Source organism: Siniperca chuatsi, linkage group LG5 (genome assembly GCF_020085105.1).
Source record: "Siniperca chuatsi isolate FFG_IHB_CAS linkage group LG5, ASM2008510v1, whole genome shotgun sequence".
NCBI classification, from domain to species: Eukaryota; Metazoa; Chordata; class Actinopteri; order Centrarchiformes; family Sinipercidae; genus Siniperca; species Siniperca chuatsi.
In genome coordinates this window covers 26,738,875-26,765,926 of record NC_058046.1, presented here as the reverse complement: position 1 = coordinate 26,765,926, position 27,052 = coordinate 26,738,875, and the positions used below count along the sequence as shown (strand labels likewise).

Sequence of the window (27,052 nt, the reverse complement as noted above, 5' to 3'; positions counted from 1 at the left end):
TGTGTGTGTGTAGGAGCCACAAGGGCCACCACGCTACTGCATATAAGGGGAGAGCATAATTAGCTAACATGCCCCAGCTGTACTAATCAGCTCTCCCTGACACTGCTCACCTGAGCCACTCCCCCACCTCTCCCTCTCTGCAGCTGACACCTAACCATGCCCACCCCCACAACATGTTTCTGCCTGCCCCAGCCTGGGGGATTCACACTCACTATAAGATCCCAAAAACTAGGGATTTGTAAAGTATTCAGTAACTGTATTCAATTGTATAAAATTGCAGTGTACTGTATTGTATAGCAATCAAAGAATGGACTGCATCGGAATAATATAGAACCTGCATACAGGCACCTGTGTATTTAATATGTATGTGATAATGTTATATATGTGAATCTTCTGTAAACTGCTTTGGCAACAACATGTTTTTGTTCATGCCAATAAAGCTATTTGAATTTAATTGAGAGACAGTGAAAGAAAAATATAGCAGAGTTCATGGTGATAAAAACACCCATGAGGGAACTCACTCTCTGTCCTGTGTGTGTGTGTGTGTGTGTGTGTGTGTGTGTGTGTGTGTGTATGTGTGTGTATGTGGGCAGTTTAAAGAGACAGAGAGAGAGAGAGAGAGTAGAAAAGATAAATAAAAGGGGTAGAGGGGCAAGATTAGGGGAATAAGGGCTTACCTGTTTATTTATTAAATTATGTTACACACACACTTATAAACTCACACATACTTGGACCTAGTCCAGGAGTGCACCAGCTTGCTATGAATATTCAGTGCATGATATTGTGTGTGTGTGTGTGTGTGAGGGAGAGAGAGAGAGAGATTCATATGGAGGGATGGTTACCGCTTCTTGTAATCCCATTCAACAGGAAACATGCACTCCTGGGACAGGATATTTTGTCTGGTGTGTGTGTGTTGGTGTGTGTCAGTGTGTGTGTGTGTGTGCGCACTCCTTCCCAGTGAAGGACCTCGGGGACACAGAGGGTACTTGTGTTTCTGAGTTAAGAAGGAAATCAGCACAGCAAAACACAAAAGGTTAGGTTTAACAGAACACACACACGAACACAACCTCAGCTCTTGGCTGCTATAGTTTTTAATTTAAGCTGTTGTGAACATTTCTGCATTGTGTGTCTTTTTATTGCAATTATGAACCTTGTTGTTTTGTGTACTGACTCAATTTTGAAATTTTCGTCTGCATCAAATCTGTTTCATTATGATTTGCATGCAGTGAAAAAAAGCAGTTTATCATGTAGTCTGACCACACTGTATTAGCTTGTATCTTCAATATTTTATTGCACTTGACTATTTTACCAGTCAGCATATGACTTGTAAATCATCTTGTTTGAGCTCTCTGCCAAAAGTGTCTAATAGACAAGTAATAGTATAGTATTTCCTTATTTAAATGTCCATTTAATACATCATGTTTTAAATTTTCAGCTTAAGTTAAAAAGAAAGACGATAAATAAACAGCATTTTTTATATATAACTTTTGCCTGATGGAGAAACAATTAATTATTTCAAGAAATAATAGTCACAGGAAGGTCTGCTGCGTTTTGAACAATATACATTAGCACTTTGATTTTACCTGGTCTAAACAACCGAGAAATACAGACAGACATACTGAGAGACTCTCAGTATGTGTGCGTGCAAGCGTGCATTAGGAGACGAGGTGTTCATCAGTCTTTGCCAAGAAACTTCAGGTAGCATTTGTGTCTCTAATTAGATGTGCGTAGTTTCCGAGCTTGTTTGGAGCAGGAAACAAATAAGTTGATTAATGAGCTGATAAGACATGATTGGATAAATTGACAGCAGGATAATGTGTGATCATTTAATCAGCCAGCTAGTTAATCAGCTGGTCTGTTATTCAGTCAATCATTCAGTCCAAGATCCGGTTGGCTTGTCAATGAATCGGCCAGTGGTTTAGTCAACCAACTAGTCACTCTTCATTTAGTCTGTTCCTCACAGAGGTTTACTGAAACAAACTGGCATTAGTGGTTCAGATGTATGTTGGATTGAAGCATAACTCAGGATGCTGTAATCACATGGTTGCCTAAAGAAGCACTTTTTTACAGGTGGGCATCTGTAGTGAGTGTTATGATACAATAAAAGCAGTAGAAATTGACACGTTAAAGTTATAATCCTCAAGATTTTCAATATATCAAATCCTCTCAGCCACAGTTTGTTGTGCTGCAAAAAAACAAAACACAAAGTGCTCTTCTGCTGTTGCCTTTCTGACATTGAGTGCATTGAGTCACTGCTCAAGGTGTGTTTTCTGTTGCTACACCAGTGTGATGTTACGTAGCGACAAGGGCAGGGACAACTGCTAAAATGAAGTGCAGGCAGCAAATAAGGCAGCAGGTATGAATCTTAATCGCAATCAGCTGATGATCAAACAGCAGTAGTCCTTGAAATGCTGTGGTAATTTAATCTTTTGACAGCTTTTAAGTTTTGGCAGAGACAGTCCAGTACTTTTTCCATTTGGACTCAGCTGCTATGTGAAACAAGTGTTTATTAGTATATTGTTTATGATACTGTTGGGCCACATGGTATTTTGTTTACTTGCTGCACTGAACCATCAGTTTATGTCGGTATAAGCGGCATGTGCTGTTTTGTGTGCTGATTTGAAATGGAGCGGATACCACGCCCAACCGGACCAACCACATATTTAATTTAATTTTGCATGCTTAATGGCACCTGGAATATTAACCTATGTACTGTACTTAACATGCAGTCCAAATCTATTGTGAAAACAAAATAAATTTAAATCAAAACCTAATAACTGAAAATGACCTGATGCTCCCTTCTGAATATTCAAGGTCAAAGAAATGCCTTTTTTTTTAACTGCTCCTTATTATTTAGAGAGTTAATACTGAAAAAAAAACCAAAGGCAAAGCCATGACTGGATTCTCCCTGCCTGCTGAACTGCAATTAAAAAATATATAATTTATGAGATGAGTGTTCGTTAAAAAATATTAAATATCACTTTTCATAGTTTTTAAATACTAACAGCAACACTAATGTATCTGGTGACCTTGATTAATAATATAATAATATATTAGTAATTCACATCTACATCCCTGATATTAATAATACACATAATTCACAACACCAGAGGGGCAAGCCAGACAGACAGAGCCCACTCTCTCCCTCAGGCATGGAAACATCAGTGTTAAACATTAAAATCCCTGAAAAACCTTAAACCCTCCCTTCATGCTCCTTCTAGCCCTCCTCCTCCTTTCCTTGCCCCTCTAGATCCAACCTAGTCTCCTTGACTATTTCTGGGCCAATTAAAGCTGTTCCTCTGCCTGGTATTCGGATGGCTGAACGGAGAGGATGGCCTTAAATATAATCCTTGAGAGAGGAGGGTAAGGATAAATTCAGAGCAGGTCATCAAGGAAAAGATGGGGAGATGTGTGAGGTAGACGTGAGCGTGAGAGAGGCAGGTAGAGACAAGAAAACAGACAAATAAAAAGCACTCAGACCGCATATACCTCTTCCACCAAGGTCAGACTCTTCTAAATTTGTTATTTTAATATTAGAAACTGTTTAGAAGTTTTAATTCTGCATTTGCATACAGTTATTATCATGATAGACAAACATGCTGAAGTTTGAACATATACCTAAATCCAGTCTGGAAATATTAGGGCTTTGTACAAAAGTGAATTGTGCAAGATGTCGAGTGAGTAAGAGTATTTTCCACCGAGTTATTTTTAATTACTTATTTAAAGACTCAAGAGTTTTGACAGATCTGAGGGCATTTTTTTGAAATTCTGTGTATTTTGTGAAGCATGATAGCTGCTGTCATATGCAGGTGTGGTCCATTGCAAAACTGTTGCCAGAGCATGCTCTTGTGCTCTGGTTCCCTGGTCCACCAACCTCTCCACAAAAAATGGCTTTACTTTTCACATTAACATCATGATTTGAAACAGACTCATGACACAGGACTCATTTTATTACGTTGTATATGGCAGCTGATCCAAAGTAAAATAATGAGATAGAAGTGTCCAACTTTCTCCATCTAACCTTCTTTGTTTTATTATAGTGTAGCCAAAATGGCTGTCTCATTCAGCATGTGCATGATATTGTTGCGCCAGTTTTTTGTTTTCCTCTTGGTTTCAGAGAGAAAGTTTTTAAGTCACTCTTAGAACTCAAATTGTTCAGACAGATTAATTTCATTCAATTTAGGATTTACTCAGACATGTCTTCAGCTTGTCTTCATCAGAGACGTTGGTCTGCAAAACTGAAATCTTGCAACAGAGTATAAAATTTAGTGGTGACAATGGTACCATCTCACAAAAACAGGTTCTGAATTGATACCAGAGCTGCCATTAACTAACTGTTTGCTGAGCCTTTAATAAGTTTCTGTTAGCTGCACACTTATTAGTATCAGCCAAGATATTAGGGGTCCATAAAGATATCCAGGGTCCCCGGAGAGACTGACTAAGATGCGAAAACTCTCCCAGGTGATGATTCTTTAGCCCTCTTTAATATCTTAGATGGAGATGCAATCGATCCTCAATCCCGGTCGGAGTGCTAAGGTGAGGATCTTCCCACAGTGAGACCACGATGTGTTACATAAAGCAGATTAATATCGCTGCCATATTTAGACTTCCAATTATGATTTCTCTACCTAATTAACAAGATCCTCAATGCTGCCCTAAATGTGTCTGATCGCTACAGTAGCGTAAAGTTTGTATGTTTGTCTTAGGGATGTCTGTGTGTGTTTCTGCAGGTGAAGTGGAAGTATGTGTGTGGTGTGTGTGAGGTAGTAAGGAAGACAGAAAAAGAGTAATAGATCAAATTGTGTATGCGTGTGTGTCTGTGTGCATAAAGTCGGTGTGTATTTCTGACACTAAGTCATTTGATTTAATGTCAAACAAACTATATATTTATGGTAAAATAGTGGTATTTTGCTAGTGGTAAGTGCTCGTGGAAAACCAGACAGAAAAGGACAGATAACAAGATAAAAGTATTTCACCACATATGCATTTTAATAAAAAAACACAAAATGCATGCTAATTTGAATTCCATGCCTCAGGTAATATGTTTTTTGCCATATCTGCATTTTGCATGCTGGTTCAAGCAGAAGCATGCCTGGGAAAAAATCATGTTTCTCATTGGTGCTGATCCCTCCCCTTCAATTTCATGCAAATATGCACATCCTGTTCAGCTCAGTCTGTGGATGCAAATGTGGATGCTAGTCCCATGTGATGGAAACCCAAATACAATATGCTCACAGACAGACAAAACCATATACAAAGATACACATGCATGTACAAACACATGGCTTGATGTTACGGCAGTTCATTTTTGACAAAATTAAGGAATGGTGTGTTTACTAGCTGATATTGGGACACGATAGCTGTGTGATGCTAATTTGGATGAAGACAGCACTGTCTTATAGCTCATACCAAAGTAGCTTTACTTTGATGATGATCAGGAAGTATTGTCTTAAGTAACATTAAGCATTTAAGTTATTTCCAGGAAACAACTGCTGTAAATAGCCTGTAGTGACTTTGAGCTTGACTAGACGAGAACAAATCTGAACCAGGACAGTAAAAGACAGCAAAGGACAGAGTAGATGAGACTAGACCAGAATAGAATAGAATAGAACTTGCATGTGTGTCCACACTGAAAGAATAAACTGGCCTGGGTGTGTGGAATGTACACACTCCGTTCTATATGTGGGTATGTTTGTGTATGTACACAGTGTGAGCAAATGTAAAGTGTGTGTGTGTGTGTGTGTGTGTGTGTGTTTAGTCAGTGGGTCAATATCAAGAGTCGAGCCTTATCCCTGTGTAATCCAGCTACCCTGATAAAGGTGTTTTCCTATCTGTGTGTGTATGCATGTGAAAGTGTGTATACACACATGCGTTAAGGACACACACTTTATCCCTGTGTAATCCACTGACCCTGACAAACAGAAATGGAAAGCAATACCTCAAATAGGTTTTTGTGTGCGTTGTGAATTGTTTTCTCTGTGTTTAATTCACCCCCCCACCCCCCCACTTACATCTCCTTGTGAATGTGATCGCACAATCAAGGACACAGATGATGCAGATGTGAGCTAATAGACTAAACCGTGGGAAAAATCAACACGATTCTCTCCATGCACTTCACTCTTAACAATCAACACAATCATAGACTTCTGTTGACTATTGAGCAGCACAGTAAGACTTCAAAATGTATGCTCAGGAATTTTCTTGCTTTTGCTTTGGGTTTATTTTTTTTATGTAGGTTAATGGGTAAAGTGTAGCATTACAGATTACACTCTAATATTGTTGGATGTTACATTACACCAATTTTGAAAGCTACTTATTGTATCTAAAGAAACGAGCCAATATTGGCTACGAACATGCTATTTCTTACTCGTACAGTCAACTGTTTTACCATTTAAACCATTTATCTCAAATATTTCATTCATCAGAAATGTGCAAAATTTGGTCTCTCTTTGTGGATTCAAATTACTGCTCGCTCTTCTGGCTGCCGATGTTTTGGAGTATTTTAGAATCTTCGTGTGTTAGAACTATACTGAACTGTGTACAGCTGATGTCGTCCAGTAACAAATCATAACATTTTGTTCTTGTTATAACTTGAAGAAAGTTAAGATCCTAATCCATGGTACTCTGTCATGTGATTTTTATTTTTGTATTATACAACATTGCAAATTTCATTAATTATTTTTAAAAAGGACCATGAACTACTTTCTGGGTAACTTTTGTTAACAAAACTATATTTCTCTCCAGGGAACTGTAGCTTTGCTGTAGTTTAACTTCTTCCATCGTGAAAAAACTGGCAGCTTAGAAAGCAATACTTTCAAAGTTTCTTCTTCAACATTGCCACCTCTTCTTCCTTACCTTCTTATCTTCTCCCATGCCATTCATTCATCCATCCAACCATCCATCCATCCATCTGTAAGTCTGTTTCTGTCTGTCTCCCTTGGATGGATCCAGCTGTATCAGTCTGTCAATCAAATGTAAAATCTCACAAGCCACTGATCTGATTTTGACAAAACTCGAAGGGCACCATACTCTTGTGCTAAAATTCCAGGTGTAAAATGCATTCAGAACAGCTGGTGAGGTGGAAACAGAGACAGTTGGCCACATCAACACTACATTGTATATATTTATTGTACTGTATTCTACATATAACAGCTCTGTCAAATTAACTTTAGCACATGCATCAGTGGAAATAACTGCTAATCAAACTAGTGGAAGGCGGCTCAAACGAATGAAAAGTATTTGTCAAAAGTACTTATAAGGATACCGGATAAAGATAGTTTATAGATCCGTCCCACACAGCAGTGCATGTATAATAGAAAGTACATCCACCCATTTCCTATATATGTATGCTCCTGTCTATGACTGTAAAAGCTCTTAACATTTTCCAGATTATAAGCCTTGACATATTCTGCAGATATTTGGATTTGGCATCATCTCCACCAGCTGTTTACTCTTGTTCAGGATGTTGTGAGTCTAATGATACCTAAGCCCAAATGGAATCTGCATTTTTTATGTTTTCTGCAACGATCCTGGAGGAAAGTCTGCTGAATTTAGCAGAGGGATTTTTGGCTTGCTGCACGATATCAGACAATATTAGTTTGAAATAATAACAATTGTGTTTTGAGAAAATATGAGCACCTAAAACAATTTGAAATTGACACTTAATTTGTCACTAACTATTCAAAATGCTTCAAAAAAGTGTGAACACTGAACACATTATTTGTTGGGAATTCCATAGCATAACATGTAACGATCCTGAAACGCAAGGCTGAATGTGGAGCATGTTGCTCAAAAATCGCTTTTGAGTAACCAAGAATCTTCCAATAATAAGTGAGACAATAATTAAGTCTTCAAGCATGCATTTGTCCTGCATCTATCCTGCATAATTGTACTGTACAGTCACTGCACACACAAACACACACAGACACACAAAGACACATACAAGTTGATTAGAAGAGAGTGAAGGTGTTATTCTTTGGCTAGTAAAAATGCCAAAATGCATCCCACTCATTAACTATTTTTCATAGAACTAATCTCAATATGTGAGAAAAAAAAAACGGTATGAATACCTTCTCCAACACATTTGAACCAATCAGTCTTTCACTTTACTCTCACACTCTCTCCTGCTGGCACTTACGAGAGCCAGGATTTTTCAGGGAGTTAAACTGACGCCCTCAGAAAGTCAATGATGTCTTCAGGAGCTGGAGAGGAGACTCGCTACAAATACACACACACACACACACACACACACACACACAGCAGTACACTCATAGAACACAAATCAAGCTGTGACAGTGAGCGAGTGAGCATCGGTTGTCTCGACAGCAGGGAGCCACCTACAGCTGAACAATCCCACAAAAAAAGACGACAAGAGTGACGGGTGGAATTGGAGAAAAATCAAAATGTTCGTGCCGTTCAGCACGTCTGGCTTATGTTTGTGACTTCAAATATGATTCATCTCTTTCTCTCTTATTTCTCTCCCTTTCCTTTACCTTCTCCCCAGTTTGGTTCGCCTTCTTGTTTCTCAACTGCGCCATCTTGCTTCACCTGTCTCCAACTGATTATTAGGCTTGCTTTCTTTCTCTCTCGCACTGCTTGTTCTCTCTTTCCTTCCATGTCTCCTGCTCCCGTCGTCTCTCTCTGTGGCAGTTTGATGAAAGCAGACAGAGACATGGAGAAGGAGAATTTAGGTACATCAGACGGTGCTGTTTCCATGTGTGTTTCCATTTGTTTTTAGCAGCAAAAGGAGCATCTTCTTGTGTCTAAAAGTGCCGAATTGTGACAGCTAATCTCAACCAAAATACTCCTTCAAAAAACAAAAAGGAGACCACAATTTAAATCCAATCACTTGGGATTTATTTGAGTATCAATTCTACACGACACCTAAATAGGAATAAAGATCTTCACGAAGACCTGAGCAGATTGTAAATTGTATATTTCTTTACCATGTGTGCTGAAGCTAATTTACTTAAATGAACAGTGCATTTGGGTAAATCAATGGAACATTATTCCAACAAATTACTGAAGGTTGTTTCAATTTGGGAAGTAGGACAGACTACTGTTTTTTTCAGTTCTCAGAGAGGTTTTCATACAGACAAGAGATGCGACTTATTTTACATCAGAGCATTGAGTATTGGTAATTTGCAAAAAACACTACAGTAAGTGTGGATGTGGGTGGTACTAAAAGTGAGGACAACTGCAAATACACCAGAATCATAACACTGTTCCACATGCAGCTAAAATAACTAAAAGTGATGCAGGCTTTCTCCACTCATCGCATCTGAAGAGAGCTGAATAGAAACTTTTGAAAAGTGTAGTGAAACATCAGGAAGTCTGATTCCTTAGACAGTGTTCACTCTAGAGCCCCATTGATGTGTAGAACTTAAATCGAATACTTTTCTCTTTCAGGCACTTGTCAGGTGAAAGTGAGAAAAAGTTATTGTTCAGATGCCGTGATTGTCAAAAGGACTCAAGTTAAGAATTTTCATAATTATTCAGTTTCAGGAGGATGAAGAAGACAAATAAACTGAAGATAAACTTGTTATGGTTCAGTAAAATAGAGGACTCAAATGCATGACTCAGAGACTCAAAAATGAATGTGCACATGTTTAGACGTATCCTCTGTTTTAACCAAAATATGTTTGGGAGTTTGTGCTGGAATTCCTACATTAAATTAAATATATGTCTCATATTAACACATGATTAAAATCACAAGATCCACGTTGGTATATTAGACCACTGAATATATTTTCATATGATTTGCATGCACGCTTGACATGATCTTTCTTGGTTCACAGTGTTATAATGAGTATGTTGCAATAATTTCTAAGTAGCAAAATGCAGCAGTGATGTGAGAATTTGCACTTGAGTGTTTCAGAGTTCATAGACAACAGACTTATTGAATTTAGTTAGGACATAAAAAGCATCACCATTTTGTTTTAAACAAATTTACTACTCCATACTGGAATACTACTATGTTTTTGATATACGGAAGTTTAACGTTAGAGTACATTGGCACAAAAACAATCTTGGACTTGGTACTGATCTGATCTCCAATCCTGGTCAAACAGGGAGAAACATTTTCATACTACGTTATGCTTCAAACTAATGTTAGTGATGCATGGTGGTCTACTGATTCAATTGTGCATCATTACAAGAATTACGGTATTGTAATTTTGTGCTGAAAACATCTAGAGACATGAACTGGCAAAATAGTAGCAGCTTCAAATGACACATCCCATCCTAATGTATATCAGTTGAACCCTTCGCCACCAACTGTTTCCCATTCCCTCTGCTGTCATGTGCAGCGGTTAAAGTTATCGATTCGTTGTGTGTCTCATGTGAATGTTCATACGTCGTGCTGATCCATCATGACGGCCGGACACAGCAGGTATCACTCCATCAATATTTGGCATTTTCTGTCTGCCATGCTCCCTCCCTTCTTGTCGTTTTAACCTTTCTCTGTACTCTTCATATTTCACAAGGACCTTCTGAACAAATGGCTGTAGCGGTGGCAACAGTTGCATGTAAAAAAGGGTTAAACCATAGAATCTGACCCCGTCATTGTAGCTTGATGTAGAACTCTCTCTTTCAACCACTTTACACTACACACTGTCATATATATATATATATATATATATATATACACATACACTCATGTCTGGGAGCTCTCTAGCACAAAATAAATCTGTTCAAGTTGGCTTTTGAACCGTTCAGAGACTTTATGAAAGCCTTTCATAGGCTGACCATAGAAACAACAAAATGCCAACTCATGAACCCCAAGTTGCAAGTGCATTTTAAATGTGCAATTAAGCAACTTTGACAACCAAGGATTTAGTTTTTTATTCACACTGCAATAAGCTTATCAAGTCATACCTGTTGATAATTTAGTCCTCAATCCTGCACTGAGACCATTTCAGTCTAGCTCTGCACTAGAACCAAGAAAAATGAAATATTTTAGAAAATACTTAAAACATTTCGGGTTGGAAAAATTCAAAGTTCAGATTCAAATTTTTAGTTGTTTTAAGACTTTATGGACTCAATCAAATGCAAACATATTTTGATAAGACGGAGATTTTGCAGTGTAATGAATCATTTTAAGAGGCCTGGAGGAAAAAACTAACAAAATAAACAGTTCACTAAATGATAATAATCATGTAAAAAGAAAAAATACATAGAAACATTATTAAAAAAAGAAAGAATTAGACATTATCAAGGACTAATTCAATATTGTGAATTATATACATGTATGAATCATGTACAGTATATATATTTTCTTGAACTTATTTAACATATATCTTATCTGAAAAGTTAACATCAGCAGTAAACAGGACACTGATGCACAGACACATTGTAGGTTGGAGAAGCAAGCCAGTGGCTGATGGGTCACATTTTTGAAAACCTGCACCACCTCAGTCGTCCAGTACAGAAGACTGCACTTGCACTGGGCAACTCTCAGGTTTGTTTCTCTAGATAAACACAATTTTTTTTTAAACAAATGACTTCGCAGTCTCAGTTTCTCAGATAATATCTGTCAATTTTATAGCATAAACTCATTTATACAGCACAACCATAATGTTTTATGAAGTCACAATTGCTATTTCAGAGGACACAACAGCATTGTTTCCCTCTGCAGCGATAGAGGAATCTGAAAATGTACGGCAAGCAATTTTCACATCTGCTCGACTCAATTTGGGCCACCTTACACAGGCGCGAGTCTCGGTAGAGATTCTTTTACATTTACATTTAGCTGCTTCTCATGTCAAACTCAATTGAATGACTCCATAAAACAAATTGAAATTCATTTACTTGAGGGGGATAGGAAAGAATTACTATTAGAGATACAGGAGTTGGGGGAAGAGGGAGTTATCTCAGTGACAGTGAATATGAAATAAAAGCCACTGTCAAAGTGTTCCCGTGAGGATCAAATTGTAGAAACACAAAGCAGATTGGTTGTTAAAGTCACTTTATTTTGATAACTGAATATCTACTGAACAGTAATACATACATATCTCTTTTTCTCTCTCTCAGGTTTTTGTTTTGTATTAATTACATATGATACCATACGTCATCAGTCATACATAATCAGCCCAGTCATTTTTCATATTAGTGGCTGTATAGTCTAACTAACACAATTTCTGAAGAAGAAGAATATTCTTTAAAAATGTAAAGTTTTTTGGCTGAGCAAATTTTTAAGTATACACAAATAAACCTAGAAAGAAACTGAAACATTGAAATCTTTTTGTCCTTAAACCTTCCATCTTTCTTTCAAAAGGATGGTAAAGTGTGATAAAGATTTTTTTTTAAAATACAGACATGCCAGCGGTGTGTGCTTAGACACAGCGGTGCTTTGAGCTAAATGCTAACGACAACGCTAAGAGGCTGATGTTTTTAGCAGGGATAATGTTTACCATGACAAAGAACATTAGTTTTGAGGGTATTTGGTCATAAATCAAACGATTGGATAAATTCAAATTTCAGCAACCAATCCAATAGTCCAATAGTTGCTAAAAAAACGAAAATGTCAACCTCATGGGTGGGGGGTGTTTCTTGGAGTTGACAAGGTCTAAGCCCAGACCATCTGGGGCTGAGGACTTGGTGTGTGTGGGTCGTCCCTGCTGTTCTGCCTGGAACAGCAGTACTGCTGTTTGCCGTGATGGATGCCTGTTCTCTGGTGTTGCTGGCTGACCTGAGAAGTTAAAACAGATAGGGCTACTACTTTTCTCAAGACCTAGAGTCTGCTCTTTAACACAGTTCTACTACTCACTAGTGTGCTATTTAATTTGCAATATATTTTGTAGTGGTCAATGACAGAATGAACAAACAAAACTTGTATTACTACACTTTTTTAAAGACTACTTTCTAAACCAAACACAAAATCAAGGCTATACTATATATTACACACTACAGATAAGGTCATTACAGTACAGGGGAACTGTTACCAAAGATGGCTCAGTTACCAGTCAAAACTGTCTATGTTTATCTGTTAACAAAGAGGGAGATGCATAAATGATGACACCCAATGCACCACAAAACTGGTATTTACCATGGAGGTATTAGTAGTATCTATGGAATCCATCAAATAGTTGCTGAGATATTTCAGTCCAGTTCAAAGTGGTGGACCGACCAACAGACAGACCCACATCACCATCCGTAGAGCCATGCTGCTAGCGTGCATAAAAATAAAGCAAGAGTTGGCAACAAATGCAGCTAGCTACGTTTAATTTATTCTGTTGCCAACTTAGATGGGCAGAGACTTACCATGATTTGGCACCAATAATGGATAAAAGGAAACCCTGTCCACCCAGTGCTGTGAGCCACCTCAAATCCAGCATGTCGACACATCAAGAAAGATTCCTTCCCTCCCTGTCGGTCAGTAACTGTTGACCCCCACCTGCACAGCCGATTCCTACTAGATTACAGTAAAAGTATGTAGAATAAATAAAGCTCTCCCTTTCTCCTCAAATCCCTGAGGTGATCCTGTTTACTTTAACCAGACTAAAAAGGAGGCTTCTTTCCATTCCCGAGATTTATATATGACAGCAAGTGGGTGACGTGCTTCATTTTCACTTCAAGATTAAATATGTCTCTGCTACATTCCTGTCAGCAAGACGTCTGCATAGACGTCAAGTACAGCACATGGAAGCTCTTTATTGATGTTGTGATCTGCCTTTCAGGAGAAAGTCTCTATGGGAACCAATTTAGATTTAACAAGTCTCCTATGGGGGTGAGAGGAACGGGGGAGGGCTTCAGTGAACGTATCATCACCTGAGGATAATTGGGGACATGGAAGATGGGATACAATGGGAAGGAACTATAACACATTCCACATATCTGGGAAGTAGGAATGTTTCCAACTTCTGAGGTAGGAGGATAAATGAGGAACTGAACCCATCAGAGCTCAAAGTGAGGCAGGTAATTTCCATACGCTCTACACTCTGGTAAAAGGATTCAACTGATGCTTTTCGGGATCTTCATCCTATAACCATTGAGGAACCTCAGACGTTTGTTTGAGGAACTCAATGAAATGTTTGGAAATTTAAAAATCAATGTAATCTCCCTAAAACATGTTGTGTTTGTAAGGATGTTACCAAGCAACCATCAACCACAGGTACATGTTGACGCCAGTGCAGAGGTGTCTTCAGTGCAGTTGCAGTTCCTTGAATGGCCACTAGAGGCCGGCTGAAGTAGTACTGAAGTCATTTGGAAAAACTTGTACACTGTATAACTGTACATAAAACCTATATTTTTTCTGATGAGGGAATAATCTCAATAGCTAAATGTTCATCTTCTTACAGCATATAATTAGTGGGAACTATAGTGGTGGATTTGAACATTATTGTTCCATTGAAGCGATTATTAGACATTATGGGAAATATGCTTTCTTGCTGGGAGTTAGATGAGAAGTTCGATGCCATTCTCACATCTGTAAGGCAAATACGTAGGCTAGCTGTAGCCAGCAGCCAGTTAACTTATCTTAACATAAAGACAAGACAGGGGGAAACTGCTTGCTTAGCTCTGTCCAAAGGTAACAAAATTCACCTACCAGGACCCCTTAATATCTTGTTTGTATAATCCGTAAAACCCCAAAATATAAAAACGACTATTCGCCGTGTCACAGGGCTTATGAGCTGAACTATTTCTTGGCCGGGACCAGTAACTTCTTGAGAGTCTCAGTTGGTTTCCTGGCAAGAAATAGTCCTGGCACATAACCCCCTTATTTATCGAGCTCAACTCATTTATCGAGCAAAAGGCCAAACATTCCACCAGTACCAGCTTTTAACTTGTAAGGGCTGACTTCCTGCTTTTCTTTGATTTATATCATTGTAAACTTAACAACTTTTGAGCTTGAAGGTTCATTATCGACCTTGGAAACAGCAATTTAACAAAAGATTCATAGCACTAGGTCACTTACTCATTGTCAACTGGTGACCAAAGTCATCAGCCAGGAGTCACTGGACGGCCATTTACATCCACACCAGGCAGTTATGATCTCCACCCATATGCAACCACCTGTTATCGCATGAACAAAATTCTATAATAAGGTCATGGGATAACAACTAATTCTAATCTCCATGACAACTTTTGTTTTGTGCCGTTTGTCGGACAAAACAGGCCATTTGAAGATGTCATCTTGGTCTCTGGGGAATTGTTCTGTTTTCTAACATTGTATAGGCTAAATGAGTAATCGATTGATCAAAACAATAATTGAGAGATAACTCGATAATGATAATAATAATTAATTGCAGCCCTGATAATAATATATCTTGGGCATGGTTGCCTTGTTTGACGGGACAACACATCCCAGTTGCCTTCTGCTTGCCCCACTTCAAGCTACACCCATTTACTCAAATTCAGATTTTCTGGCTCCAATAACGAAGAAAAATAACAGCAAGCATTAAAACGAGGCTTCAAACATCCCTTCAGAAACATATGGATTACGAAACAGACACTATGTCCAAGAGTTTTCTAGTTTGTGTCATCTATCCAAACTAACATATTTGTACTTGCACTGCGATTTAAACTGCATAATGAAGTTGCTAATGGAACTTTCTAGTCTGACTAGTTATACAATAGATTGACCTGTGGGGAGTCAATCACATTCCAGTCCAGTCACTTTATACTTTTAATTTTCCTCAGTATAGATGGCAAACTTTTACGTAAGCACCACCGGTCCGTTTATAACAAAATAACTAAGAATAAACAGTCTATCATTAGCCTGTACAGTTCCAATTTACTTTTTTAATTGATTGCACAGAGAGTGAATTAACTGCCAACCCTGGTAGGTACAGAGTGTACAATCAAGCCATTAACAAAGTCCTCTTCTGGTTTGTGATGTGCTATGTGTTATGAGACTACTGGGATTAATTAAACAACAGACAGCCTCTCTGGGGACAGCATGCCACTTACCATTCATGTTCATCAGAAGGTTATTATTGGTGAATTTGGTAAACACTTCAGCTTTTCATTTGTCAACATTCCTATATTCACCCCACACTGCTCATCCGCCCTCCCTCCTCTTTCTTCACCCGCTCTTCTACGAACTGACAGGATGCCAACAAAACGTTTTCTCATGTTTGAATGACTGAAGGTAGGAATAAATACAATTTTTACACTGAGGAACTGGACTCTAACCAATTCTCACTTTTTCTATTTTCCTCTCTGTTACATTTTGAAGTTTGGCTGACTGGCAGGTCTGAGCGTTCACACTAATAAAGGTTACAGGGAGTTTTTAAAACTGCCAAGTTTATTTCTAAAGTAGACGTCTGTCAAAATGAGTGGCTTCTACACACTCACCAAAACACACACACACACACACACACACACACACACACACACACACACACAGACAGACAGACAATTACTCAAACACACACTCTTTCTGTTATTCCACCAATCTGACAGTTGTTTCTTCTTCACCCTAAAGTAGAAGTTCACATGTTGAGGTGGTCAAGACATCACAAGCTGCTCACTGTAGCACCAATGCTGATTTAGTGATAGTTTGTTATTAGCTGCTGATGGTGTTGAAACCCAAAGGTGAAGCTATGCACCACAAAGAAGCAAGGAATGAATATCAATAAAACTGTTTAATTTTTTATGGACTTTTGAGTTGCTGGTAGTTTTAGTGTCAGAACTCAGAAGTAAATATTTCAGTAAAGCTGTTAGAAAACTTAAATGTTGACTTAAACTCCTGTGTCCAGCAAGCATGGGATAAAGGGTCTCCCAGTTTATCTTAGGAAAACAATGTGGATGCACATGCTGTAAATCTGCGATGGGTATAAAAGGCTGAAGTTTTGAAATACAAAATCGTTTGTTTCAGCTTTTGCTCTCAGACTGGCTTTACTTTACTGGGAAGACAGTTGTCAACTAGGAAATGCACCCGTGCTTGCAACAAAATCTCCCTTGGTAAACAACTTAACCCCTGAAAAACACAGCCATGGTGTGCAAATGAGAAGAGTTCACATGCATTCATGGTTCTGTCAACTTCCAACATAAACTAGACCTAGACAATGACCATCATCATCATGCTGTTGTGTAAAAGAGCAAATAATCTACTGGAGAAATAATTCAGACACTTGTCACATCTGATTCAATAAACTTTCTCACAACACCAAAAAAAGTAAAAATACATTGTAGATTCACTAAAGGTGGCCATCAAAGAACCAAACAGCCAACTTATTATTTACATGTGACAAACCCAGAATTATGTTTGCAAACTTCTGGCCTATTATAAGAAACATTTGATGCAAAAAAAAAAAAAAAAAAGGCATAACCTGCACGCACACTGCAGAATGGAACAGTTGATCAGCCACGTTTCACCAGATTTCACCATGAACAATGTCACATATATAGTACTAAAGTGCAAAGTGAAGAGTTATCTAATTATGATCCCTGTCTCTAGAAGAGAGAACCTATGCGTCTTTGAGACTTTAAAAAGGTACTCTGTGGCGTTATCTTCTAAAAAATAAAGTTTTGTTTACAGTGTTTCTCACCAAAAAGCACTGTGTGTATCCTCGAGGCCTAAAAAAGCTCCTAAAACATTTGAAAAGTAGTTGGGTTTTTTTTTACTTGAAACCTGCATTGTTTACGTCCATGTTTGCTAGTTTGCAGTCTTCTTCCATGTGTTTTGCTGGTGCATTGCTACTTTTCTGGGAACGCTGTGATGGCACCTGGCACACATCCCGTCACCCGTGTGCTCGTGCACAAGATTCAAACAAAACGGGGAGCCACTCATCAAAGCTTTGCTCCATAGCGCTACTAGTTGTCAAAAACTCCACAGGGTACCTTTAAAGAGGAAATGTATTCAATTTAAGCAGTGAATATGACATTAAAGATGAACTGCAGAGTTTTCCAGTTGATTTGTTTTGACATTCATACCTTTATGACAAAGACTGAATCAAAAGCCAAATAAGAATAATCCTTAAAAATTACAAAAGGTCCAATAAGAAAAGTGCTACCTATGTATCAGTATAAAATGCTTGCTCCAGCGTATTTTTTCCTCCAAAGATTAAATGCTTCTCTGACATTTATATCTGTGATTTCTCCACAATTCACATTCTGGTCAGGTATTTTTTTCTCCCAACAGGAAATTAAACCCAAGTGATTAGTGTTTTGTTATTGTACACCCTCAGTAGTACTACTAGTGACCAAAACCACTGCATTTCATCTTTAATAGCATGAATTAGCCTTTAGGCTTTGCCACACAGCATGAGGAAGTTTTGAATAAATAATTCAGCTTTCCCATGTACAAAAAGCAAGAGGCTGTACTGTAGCTATTTGAAGAGAGCACATTTTTCTTTGCGCTACAACAAACATGGAACATAGATATAGAACTAATAACTACAGGATTTAGTGGTGAAATGAACATTTGCTCACTTTCAGATCAAACTTGATCTTGACTGTACAATAGCTTAACTTTCCCTTGTAGAGAGCTTCATCAATTCCTGCCTTGATGTCTTGGCTGGAATGAAATAGAATCAAGGGTTACAAAGTCAAATGAGGGTTAAGATTTGAGCATGTATTACACAAGAAATCAATAACTTTTTAGGTTTTTAGGTTTTATCTGGAAAGGTTCATTTATTCAAACTACAACTCCTGACATGCTACGAACCTCTAAATCTGAGATTTACTTTGGTTAACAGGTTTGGGTCACTATCTTTAAATGCATAACTATAATGTTAACATAATTTCACAGTCCAAAAATATATATTCATATATATACACATTTAATAAAGAAATACACACACCGCAAAACAATGATATGATGATATGAGCCAAAGCTGAGGTGTTAATCCCAGGTGTTTGTGTGTTTTTATGTGCACACTTCCATGGATTTTCAGTCTGGGACCCACTCAGAACCAACACCGGGGTTAAAGCAGGTGACACAGGGAGATATGGTTCTTCGCTGGCTGATAAACATCAGCCTGTGAAGCCAAAGCAAAGAGCCTAAGGCGAAATTTCGCTTCTCCATTGTTGGTGTCTTCAGAGCATGAGCTTATTCACAAGCGCTGCTGTGCACATCATATTACATCCAAAGCTGACTCCAGTTCAACATTTACTTGAACAACATGGTAGACTAAGAGCTGCTTGATCACTTGATTGAAAGCTAGCCTATGGAGCATTACACAAAATGTTTTATCTGCCTGATATCATAGACTTACTATTATATATTCATATTATTTGTACCATTTTTGTATTGTTTTGCCGTACATATTTTTTCCTTTTTAAAGCCCTGTACAAAGCTCAGGGTGCCTTTGTAAACTACCCCTGCAATGCACTTTGCATGTCTCCCTGTGCCTGTAAATTTGAATAAAGTTAATTTAAAAACTAAGCTGAATTCTTGTCAGGTGGTTCTCTTTTGCAGGTCCTCTCTTCAGCTCCGTGAAGCCTCATCTCTAATAGTTTTGCAGTTCAGGAATGTTCTTGTAAAGGTCCAGTGAATCAGGGTTGGAGAAAGCTCCTCTTTGTGCCACCTCCCGGCCAGCAATCACCTGTTTCACAGCCACCTCCACCTTCTTACCGCTGATGGTGTACTGCAGGGGGATGAAGAAAAGGGCATTCAAGCCTAAATGGATTTTTACAGTTGTAACCATTGTGACAGGATAATCTGACAGGTTTATTCATATCTGATTGATATTCATATTTCTCTTACAGGAATGTCTCTGGTCTCCAGCAGCAGAGCAGGGACGTGTCGGGCAGAAAGAGCTTTTCTAATGGCTCCTTTAATCTTCGCCACCAACTCCGGACAGAAGGGCTTACCAGGTGCCATCTTTAAGAACAAAATAACTCGCTCTTCTCCATCGGCGTTGTACTGAGGAACGCAAAGACTGTCTGACACTTCCTCGAATGCCTCCACTGCAGGAGGCAGGAAAGAGGAGAGGGAAGGAGAGGGCAGAGTAGAGGACAAGGAGACAGAACAAAAATGATGAGAGCAGATAAGAGGCAAGGAGAGAAGAGGAGGTGAGAGGTGAAGACAGTAAGGGATCAAACATGAGAAGAACAGAGAAGAGAAGAGGAAATGGGCGAGAACAGAGAAAAATGTTTCACAACTTCAAAATTAAGCACAGATACACTGTGTTCCTGTTGTCAATAGTAAGAAGAAATGGTGACAACATTCTGTTGTCTGAACATATAATGACAAGTGAGCAAACCTAAAAAATTGATTATGGGATGGTAAATATCTTTTTTCACCAACATAAAGAGGATTGTGACTCACAAAAGTTTCCTTTCATCCTTTCCCACAACCACACTCTGCTCCACCTGTAATGTGCAAGACTCACCAATGTTGTAGATCTCCGAGCTGCCAAATCGGACTCCATTGGGGTTCAGTGTACCATCACTGCAGAACAAACACAAGTTCAAGATTCATAACTCTAGTGTCTGTCACTGAGACGCTCTCTTTCCACACATCATACAACACACTGCAATGGAGTGAAAAAAAATCTACCAGCATATGGAAACTATTTCAGTTTCAGTAAGCTTGTGATTCTTTCTTTCATTATACATATAAAATATGGAAGCGATATGTTTGTCTTATGACTTATTTGTTTCCGTACTTTCAGTTTATCTCCATTTAACCTGGAAGAACTGCACCCTCTTTTAATGTTTTTTGACATAAAGTAATCTTATACTGTCCCATAAAGCAGCTTAAGAGCTGATCCAGGCTACCAAGCATTCTGAACAATATAATGTAGTGCTGTGCCAAATCTCAGGGGAAAAAAGGCCATTTTAAATGACTTTCATTTTCTTCAAACAGAAGAAATACAAAGGATTAGCATCTCATATTTAATATCTGCAATCTGCATAAATTATATTTAAACCACTTGAATAGTACTCTAAATAAATTAATCAATTAAAACTACAGTGATAAAACAAGTTTTATTTTAACATTCTGTGGCTCTCCCCTAAATGGAACGGTTAATGGCTGACCTTCTGCCCAGCATGACAATGCCTCCTGTCTTTGGGTTTATTTTACAGTAGTCTCCATGGGCCCACACCCCTAGAGAGAAGGAACACTATTAAATTTATTTTTTTTTAAAAACATGTTTCGCAGAAATGTTTGGTAATAGAAAAACACACATTAAAAACAAATGTAAAACAATGAAACAACAATACATGCAATGTAAAAAAAAAAACAACAGATGGTGAGAAAAAAACAACCAATCGTTTTAATTCATATTTATTATATTAAATTGAATACATTTAATGTAATAATAATAACATAAAACATGCAATAGTAGAAACAATGGTTTAAGTTAGGCAATATTTATTAGGGCTATTGTATGGCACTGCATTATATCATACAAGTGTTTCTTTTTACCTGGGTTCTTTGTGTATTTGTATACTGTATGTAAGTTTGTGATTATATACAATGTTAGTGTACTTACCAGGATATGTAGAAAAGTACGCTTTGTGGTATTTGCTCCCGTTCTCATCATTCCAGAAGTGTGTTGGCTGGCAGGGGATTGGCTTCAAGCAGACAAGCTCCCCACTCTCTCCCCATACAGGCTTACCTGTCCACACACACACACACACACACACACACACACACACACACACACACACACACACAAAGTTAGAGGCTTTGGATATACTTTGCCTCAACACACACATACAATTAGGCACACACCCATAAACACAGACACACACTTAGAAACACACAGACACACATATAAATCGTTCTCAGATTTTAAAAAACAAAAACAAAAAACACCTGGTAATGTATCCCACACTCAGAGAACCTGATACACTTTAGTGTGTGGTTTCACACAGGCCTCACCTCCTCCCTCAGGACGGTGTTATAGGCTTAGAGACCAACTAAAAATAATCCCAAACTCTTCCTACAAAACTGCCTTTAAATTATCCCTCATTCCACTCCCCTTTGAGGTGGTGGAGACACGCCAGTTCAGCCTGCAGCAGGGATCGGGAGCTGGGGAACAAGGGACTAAAATCAATGAGAAAAACAGAGGACTTTGAAGACTCCCAGCAAGATAAAAATCCCTCTTTTTAGTTTGGATTGTTAATGAAAAAAATAGTGTTTCCTTTAAGTTTTGACCTGTATTTACCCAGGGAAAGTTCACTAATTAGTTACTCTCGCAATTTTTCAGCAATGGCTAGCTTCAAATTCATGCCAACGCATACACGTACATCCACATATGGGAGCAACGAAATATAACCACAGTCTTTTTCTGTTAGCTACCAAGCAGCTCCAGAGGCAGATGGGAAGTTTGCTGAAGGGCATCTCAGCAGCTTTTAAAAGTGCTTGCGATTAATTTTCCTATTTAATATTTTTCCAGTCCCTCCTAGGATTCAAACGTACAACCTCTATGTGATGCCTTGACCCTGTTGTTAATATAGATTGCTCAATAAATCCCTTGATAGAAGTTTGGCTAAATAGAGAGAAAGGCAATAGTATTCCATTCCTAAGCAATTCAGCCACTGCGAACATGCACACACACTCTTACCTTCAAGGCTCCAGGCTTCCACAGCTATGCCGAGGTTTCTTGTTTGGATCTCGCCACGATACACTGGAACTGTTGGGTTCTGACCCATGAAACATGACACTATGTCAGTGCCGCCTGGGCAGAGAGATGAGAGAAAAACAAACAGAGATTTAGTTAGTTGATGGTCTGAAATGAAACACCTCAGTTAAAGTTACCCTGTGGAGCTTTTATTGTAAAAGCTCTAAATAAAATAAGTCACAGTTTTGTTTACATTCAACCTTCTTGCCAACACTGTATTCATCCTTAAAGCTCTACTAATAAATATGTATTTATTCATACTGTATGTACGTAAATGTACTGGTGGTGGTGGGGATGGTAGACTGTAACTGCTCTCATCAACACTTTTTCCAGCAGAAGCTGTTTTCAAAAAAGGGTCCAGTCCAATAAAACAACTGTACTCTTCTTGCCCAGCACTAAACTGCAGACATACAAAGTTAACGATTGGCTGGTGAAAAGAGTTGAAAATTTAGAAGCAAAAGAGCCAGATCTTTTTCTCAAAAGAAGAGTGAATGACCAGAAACATGACTCAAAATGAATGATAATCTTGCTGTGTGTCTGCTGCATGTGTAAGTGTTTGCTAACACATTAGCCATTAACAATTCTATAAGGTAAATGGACTGTATTTATACTGTATGTCACTTTTATCTGAAGCGCTTTACAATTTACCACTCATTCATCCATTCACACTCACACAGATGGCAGTCAGTAATTTGGGGTTCAGAGCCAGGGATTGAACTACCGACCCTGCAATTAATGGATGACCTGCCCTATAGGTGTAAGAAACCAATGATTATTGCTGCAAATGTATTCATTTTTTAATTGTTTTTCCATTGATTGATTATTAGTCCATAAAACGTCTGAAAATACAAAAATAAAATGGCCACCATAATTTCCCGAACCCCAAGGTTTATAATTTGTTTACGGACCTGTGGAATAAGGTACCTAAGTAAATCATCACAGTGACCACCGACCTGAGACATTACTAAACTAGTATTGGTATCAATCTAGTATTTCGCCAACACAAACTGGCAGTGTTAGCGCCCTGCTCCACCTCCACTGACCTATATAGGAGTTCTACACTGTTGCAGCACATTCATAAAACTGTCATAAACACACACACACACACATACTGCCGCACCATCCATTTGTCTCTTTCTTCCTTCCAATCATCTACTATTTCAGACACGTTCTATTCATCTCCCTTCCCATTGTTCTATCTCTACCTCCCTGTCTCGTTCCCTCTACGTATCATAGACTCCATCCATCCATCTTGTTCGCTTCCTCTCAACTGCTCTCTGCCCTTCTACCACTTCCTTCTCTCTTGCTTTTGTTTCTGTTCTTTACACTCGTTCTCTGTCTCTGTCTCTCTCTCTCTCTCTGCCAGGTTCTTTATTGAGCTTTAATTGGCTCCCTGGAGGAAGTGGAAACTTTGTCTTCTGATTAAACACACACACTTATAGTGGGAAGACACGCAATTATTTTATTATTACACTCACTTTAATGGATGGGCACACGCACACACACACACACACACACACACACACACACACACACACACACACACACAAAAAAAGTATATTTTAAGCCAAAAGCCACTGCTGCTTTCTTGGGATGCCTTCCATCATCAGCCATTTAGTGTGTGTATACACAAGAGGGTAACTTGTCACACTGATCTGATGTTTCTAACAGCACTGACTATTCTGAACAGCGAAGAAAAATATTTTTTGAACTCCCCAGTTTGTTTGTATATATTTGTGTGCATGTGTGTGTGCAAGACAGCTTTCATTTGTGTTGGTGGGAGTGCTTTGAACATCCTCTGGCACAGTTTGGGGTCAGACAAAGCCACCAACTGAGACAAAAAGGCAACCAGCTAACCTACCGCATGCATTCATATATTCAAAAATGATTTATAAAAACAAACACATAATAAAAGTCACAGGTCACAGGTCAAAAACTCAAAATTCAATACACAGCGTAATGGAAAATAAAAAGGTGAGGGGTTTTAACATTTTTTTTCTCTTACAGAGAAGAGACAAGGAGAGAGAGAAAAGAGAAAGAGCAAAAGGAGAGTAGAGGACTGACATATGGGCAGTCAGACGGAGGTATATTAGGATGGAGGGAATCCAGCAGTGAAAGTGTTAAAATCCCCCAATGAGGAGCGATGGGGGGCTAAAATCCCTGCTGACAGGATAACACACACACACACACACACACTTCCTAAAATACACAAAAAGGGAAGAAAAAAAATTCATACACTGTATAAGAATATTCACATTAGTTCACGTACATTTGTAGACACATTCACACAGAGACAGACACACACACACACACACACACACACACACACACACACACACACACACACACACACACACAGTCACACAGGGTGAAATCAGCAAAGGGGCCCGACACATATGCCACCATGACCACCAGTCAGTCACATATGCTGTGATGAATCCTAATAACACACACACACATGCACAGTGTGTTGACTTCGGGGGTCAAGGTTAGGTCGGTTGGCAGTCAACAGGGTTGGAGCCTGCTGTTGCACTTGGCGACAAGGAGGAAACTGACTGAGGCAGGACCTGCTGTTCTAAAGAATACACACACACAAACACACACATGAGCGCACACGCCTTCATATCCATGATCACACATACAGATCTAGTACCTTAATTCAAAAACAAAAACCTTAAAAGGATTATTCCAATTTAATTACAACTTGTGACAACATTGTACTCATCAAAATAACTGCTGAGATCCGGAAACACAAAGACATTGCTACAACAAAGTCTGATGGGGCACGACATGAAATGAGCGGTGAAATGATCAGACAGATTGTAAACAAGCCAAGCCAGAATACCTACACTATATTTGGAGGTAAAATCGAAAGTAAGTGCACCCAGGGTAATAATCTCTTTATTGCGCGAGATCCTGTGGGTGCTTAACTTAAAAGAAAAAACATAGATGTGTAACATGTGTAAATTTACGAGACAATCAGCTCGTACTGTCCCTCTCTTTCTCTCCGTCTCAGGCCAGATTTCTGACTTGTGGATGACATTTCAGTTAACGCTTGTGTGTCCAATCCTTCAACCTGCATGTCAGTGTGTGCATGTGTGTGTTTGTGTATGTATGCATCTCCGGCTATATGCTATACCCATCAGGGTTGTCTTTTACAGTAAGTGTGTGGATCTTAGATTCTGTTAGTCTCTGCATGTGTGACACTCCAAGCTGCTACTGAATGTGTGTGTGCGTGTGCGTGTGTGTGTGTGTGTGTGTGTGTGTGTGTGTGTGTGTGTGCGTCCGTAATATGTCACTCACCCAGGCTGTGCTAAATGTTAAACGTTTCAGGACTCACAGAGAGAGACAGATAGCATTCTATTGCCCTGTCAACATAACAATGGGCTGAAAGGGCCAGTGTTTGTGTGTGTGGTGGCATCGTGGGTGGGGAGGAAAACATACAGTTCTATAGAATTTATTTTTCCGAATTTCCTTTGTATGTGTCAGTCCTTTTGTGTTTGTTTCACAGATGCTTTGTTGCTTTATTTTGCATTTTTGTGTGTAGCTGCCAGTGTTAATGCAGTAGACACCAACAACATTTGGAAAAGCTGCTGCTATTTGCACCCTTAGATGGGACTAAAGTATTCGAAAAAAGACAAAATGTGTCCCAACATCAGTCAGTCACCTGAGATGGAGCCCAGCAGCACGTTGCTCTTGATGCAGCGGTAGACGTAGTCGTAGCTCTGAGGTTTTAGAGGAGATCCAGTAGACAGGATGGTGTGGAGAGACTGGAGGTTGTGTGTTTCCGCTGGGGGAGAAAGAGATAAAAGAAAAAATTACAAATTGCTTTTATATACATATACATATATATATATATATATATATATACATACATATATATACATACATATATATATATATATATATACATACATATATATATATATATATATATACATACATATATATATATATATACATATATATATATATATATATATATATATATATATATATATATATATATATATATATATATATATATATATATATATATATATACATATATATATATATATATATATATATATATATATATATATATATATATATATATATATATATATATATATATATATACATATATATATATATATATATATATATATATATATATATATATATATATATATATATATATATATATATATATATATATATATATATATATATATATATATATATATATATATATATATATATATATATATATATATATATATATATATATATATATATATATATATATATATATATATATATATATATATATATATATATATATATATATATATATATATATATATATATATATATATATATATATATATATATATATATATATATATATATATATATATATATATATATATATATATATATATATATATATATATATATATATATATATATATATATATATATATATATATATATATATATATATATATATATATATATATATATATATATATATATATATATATATA

The 27,052-nt window shown here is 37.8% G+C and overlaps 1 protein-coding gene across 1 annotated transcript in view; it reads right to left on the bottom strand.

Moving 5' to 3' along the window:
- Positions 1–16,567: 16,567 nt before the first annotated feature.
- Positions 16,568–27,052, bottom strand: part of aacs (acetoacetyl-CoA synthetase) — a 39,869-nt gene continuing 29,384 nt past the window's right edge. Inside the window, exons 12-18 of the mRNA XM_044195313.1 lie at positions 26,188–26,310; positions 22,464–22,577; positions 21,387–21,512; positions 20,929–20,998; positions 20,280–20,338; positions 19,652–19,854; positions 16,568–19,532 (exon numbers count right to left, since the gene is read on the bottom strand). Of these exons, the coding sequence (XP_044051248.1) occupies positions 19,395–19,532; positions 19,652–19,854; positions 20,280–20,338; positions 20,929–20,998; positions 21,387–21,512; positions 22,464–22,577; positions 26,188–26,310 (833 nt within the window). The 3' untranslated portion in view covers positions 16,568–19,394. The remainder of the gene's footprint in view (positions 19,533–19,651; positions 19,855–20,279; positions 20,339–20,928; positions 20,999–21,386; positions 21,513–22,463; positions 22,578–26,187; positions 26,311–27,052) is intronic.